The sequence below is a fragment of the Nannochloropsis gaditana genome (assembly GCF_000240725.1).
Source record: "Nannochloropsis gaditana CCMP526 unplaced genomic scaffold scaffold075, whole genome shotgun sequence".
Classification (NCBI taxonomy): Eukaryota; class Eustigmatophyceae; order Eustigmatales; family Monodopsidaceae; genus Microchloropsis; species Microchloropsis gaditana.
Window position 1 is genome coordinate 69,552 of NW_005803878.1, and position 3,881 is coordinate 73,432.

At 52.0% G+C, this 3,881-nt stretch overlaps 1 protein-coding gene across 1 annotated transcript; it reads right to left on the minus strand.

Moving 5' to 3' along the window:
* Positions 1 to 3,031: 3,031 nt before the first annotated feature.
* NGA_0547901 (uncharacterized protein) lies at positions 3,032 to 3,799 on the minus strand (the record flags this gene model as incomplete). The annotated part of the gene is made up of 2 exons (XM_005855904.1): positions 3,032 to 3,194; positions 3,678 to 3,799. 2 exons carry the CDS (start codon positions 3,797 to 3,799, stop codon positions 3,032 to 3,034), a joined length of 285 nt encoding a protein of 94 aa, XP_005855966.1.
* Positions 3,800 to 3,881: the final 82 nt, after the last annotated feature.

Below are 3,881 nucleotides of genomic sequence, written 5' to 3' on the forward strand. Positions count from 1 at the left end.
CTGGGGGGGGGCCGGACGCATCCCTTGAGAAAATCGCTGTCCCTGACCCAAAAGCACAAATGGCTGCAGAGGATTGATTGTGGGAGCCACAGTCGGCGCGCAAGTCGCGGCTCTTTTGACTTTCGAGTACCGCACTCTTACGGTGGCGAAGTTGGCCAGCGGCGTGATGCAAAAGGCGTCTGTAGCATTCACTTGATAAGCGAAAGCGTCCACCACTAACGTCTCAGGGGCACACTCGTCCGCCTTTACCTTGACGCGAAAGCGGCGCTTCCCCCCCTTGCTTTTGGTGAAATCGATACCAAGCCAGTAAATGACAGTCGCTCCATCCGTATTCTCAAGCACTTGCGCTGGCGCATAGAGCTTTGAGAACGCATGCTTCGCTATTTTCTCTACTGATAAGCCATTTGGCAGCTTCAACTGGAACTCCAGATTGTCGATGGGACCTTCACTACTCAGCGTGACGGTGATTTTGGCAAGGCCCTTCCCAGCAAGGATCCCACGATTAGCACTAGGCCTTGCTTTGGCCTTGAGAGAAAGCCGCGGACATTCTTGAGAGACAGTGATGAGCATGCTTGCCAAGCCCAGGAGGGCGACAAGGAGGATACTCGAGGAAAATCTCATACTGAAATGCGCTGAATCTGTGCTTGAATGATAGCCTGTAGTGGGTTTGGGAGAGAAAGCGGAAACAAAGATCTTGGGCTTTGAAGCAGTGTACGGTGTCAGTCAAGAAGCACACGACCATCGAAACTCATGGCCCTGTTTTTACTTCTTCGTTTTTCAGAGCTGCGGAGTGCTGTGTCAAGCACAATCAAGGAGCAAAGCAAAACTCGAGACTTGTCAGACAGAAGCATAAGGGAGCCTGAAGCGCAGCCCAAATCGCGAGAGATTCTCTGTGAAGAGGATGAAAAACAACACATACAAGCAATCTCTTTACATAGCTCGCCTTCAAGCTTTCGTATAGAAATGTCCAAAAGACTTCCAAAGTGTCTCGAAATTATAAAGTGTTCGGTGTTGAAAGCAGGCGATAATAACCCCTTCAGCCGGACTACAACCATGTATTCATAGCAGAAAAACTAAACGGATATGTACGAGAAAACAAAGATATGACTTTAAAAAGAACATGTTTTTGAAAAACAAAGATATGTTTTTTGAAAACAACGATATGCCTTTGGCGATTCATGTCCTGTTATGTGAAACCGTTCTTGATCGGCTTATCGCATTTCCATCCACAAGCGCACGTTTCGGCCAATCCGCTCTCAAACACACGTCGTAAGAGATCTGAGTGCTTAGCAGGGCGAAAAAACATTGTGGTGATCTGCGTATCGATGCGAAGTGCGCACGAAGGAGGCAAAGAAATGCTGTGAGGGGATGGAAGAGGCATGAGGTCTGGCGGATATTTTGGAAGTCCAGTCGAGATGACCGTTGAATGGTGAAAAGTAAAATTATAAACGCCCCAGTTGACAGGAAGGGGAAAACGTGGTGGTGGGAAAGAGGGCACAGGGTGAAAGAGGAAAACGTGCGCGTGCCAAGGACGACGCACTGCTCCGCATGGTGGATGCCATGGAGCGACAAATGATATAAGTCATCAAGAGGGAGGGGGAAAGGACTAAGGGGGTAAGCGAGGGCCCCTTTCATGTTCAGGCTGACAGGGGTAAGGGAGAAGGAGATTCCTTTCGACGGAGCGGGGGACCATGTCAGTATCGAAGAAGAAGGAAGACTCCAGGTTTATGACCACGGCATTGGGTTCTATTCGGACTCGTTCACCATTCCTTTTCGCTGGCCGGCGCTAGATGAACATGCACGTTGAAGACGCCACAGCGTCCTATTCGATCCTCGGTGCTCTTTGACTTGTTCATGTATCGATTGTCTGTCCTAGTTGAACGTTTTTATTCCTCGATACTCTATCCTCTGGGCACCTTCTCACATCCAATCGCAATAACCTTGGTATTACTTCATGCGCGTAGGATTGAGACAAGGAAACGAGAAGCACTTTCAACGAATTCATCACATCTGATGCATGAAGTACATCGGACCTTTCTCTTACTTTGTTTTAAAGTTCTCTGGTCAAAAAATAATTTTTAAAAACGATACATATAGATAAGGACCCCGGCTCCTACGAGATGCATGTGTTTTACAAATTGAGAGCACTATGGGTGCTCGCTCTTTCCAAGACAGATGCCCTTGCTGCCTCCACTGCCACGATAGAGGCACGGCGACGCGCCACACACATGATTCTCTTTGATTAGCGATACACTAAAGTCCTGCGAAAAGTGCGCCCTGCAAAAAGTGCCCTTTTCCACACAACACGAGCCACGAGCTCTACGCATTCACACGTCCTGATAATACCCCCTCATACGCCACCTGGACTACCCTTACTTTCTCAGTGCACAAGATGTGGTCGGGCCCTGATATCTTATCTGGTGCTGCGTGGTACGTGCTTGCTTTCTCCCTGTCTTCGCGAGGGATGGGATGGACGGCAGCAACACCATCCTGGAGCACACCGTTGTCCGACCCCTCTCAGCACCGCAACGCTTGTCCTTGACACCTGCTTTTGGCGTCTCGAAGGCCACGAAATTTCCGCCACGCTCCTCGTTCCTCCTTCTTCCTTTATTTCCCCTCGAATGACGTTCTCTCCTTCCCGGACGTTGCCCTGTTGCGGAAGGTCCCGAGGCTCCGCCGTTCCTCCTTACGCTTCCTGGCCTTGGTGCCTGTGTGCCACATCCACCGACCGGCAGAATCTATTTTTTCCGACCTTGGCTTCGAAGCCATCTGATATAGCCGTAACTTTGCTCCGTCTCCCCCCCCTGCAGCCTCGCTGCTCGCCATCTCCTTCCCTCTCGCCTCACATCCCCTCTCTGTCCTGTGTTCCTCCCCTACGGCCCTCTCCCTTTCTTTGCACGACACTATGGATGCTTTTATGTTGCGCCTACACTGCAATGATTTGGGAAGCCAGTTGTCCCTCTCGGCTTATTAGAGATCCTCGCTACGACAGACCTCCCTCCCTCCCTCCCTCCTTCCCTGGCTGTCTGCCTCAACTCAGCTCTTCAATCGACATGCTGGACGGAATCATCCCTTTCGTTTCGCTGTAGATCACTCCTTCCTTCCCACCACCCTCACTCCCTCCCTCCTTTCCGCTTGCAGTCACCTGTGACAGGATCAAACGCCGGACAAAGGGTGGGAAATGCGGCCAGTACCTACAGGAAGAGAAGGGGAAGGACGGAGGGTATATTGATAAGGCCAGTATATATATAGATATATTCCACGCACAAATCATTTCCGAAACGACGTGCTCCTCTCTCACTGCCGCCACGGCCCTCCACATTTCACGGATTCCACCCCCCCCTCCCTTGCTGATGTCTCCCCTTTTTCCTCCCACTCCATTCCCTCCCTCTCTCCCGCTGCATTCCTCACTTTTCTTGCACTTTCGGGAGCATCCAATCTCGACTGGTCACTAATCCCCGACAATCACGCGCCTGACAGCTGCGGAGGGCGGGGGAGAGGGAGGGAAGGAGGCAGGGAGAGCGGGAAAGAAGAGGCTGAGGAACGCAGCACGGCGTATGCGGTGCCGCGGTCCTCTCGGGACACGCGAAAAGGTCATAAAAACTTCCGAAGAGGAGGACGGGGGTAGGCATGGAGAGAGGGAGGGAGGCAGGGCAGGATGAGAAAAGCGGACGCACCGGCAGGTAAAATTGTCACCCTCGGAGGTATTTAAGCCGCTGTTGACCGTCGCGTAGTCGATGGTGATCTCCTCCCCCGCGGCGATGTTCCGGATGGCAATGACGCTCGTCGAGTCGGCCATGCCTGCCAACAGCAGGGAGGGAGGGAGGGAAGCACACAGGGCTGCCGCTGGAGTCCAGCTTGATCATGAAGACGTCATCGTT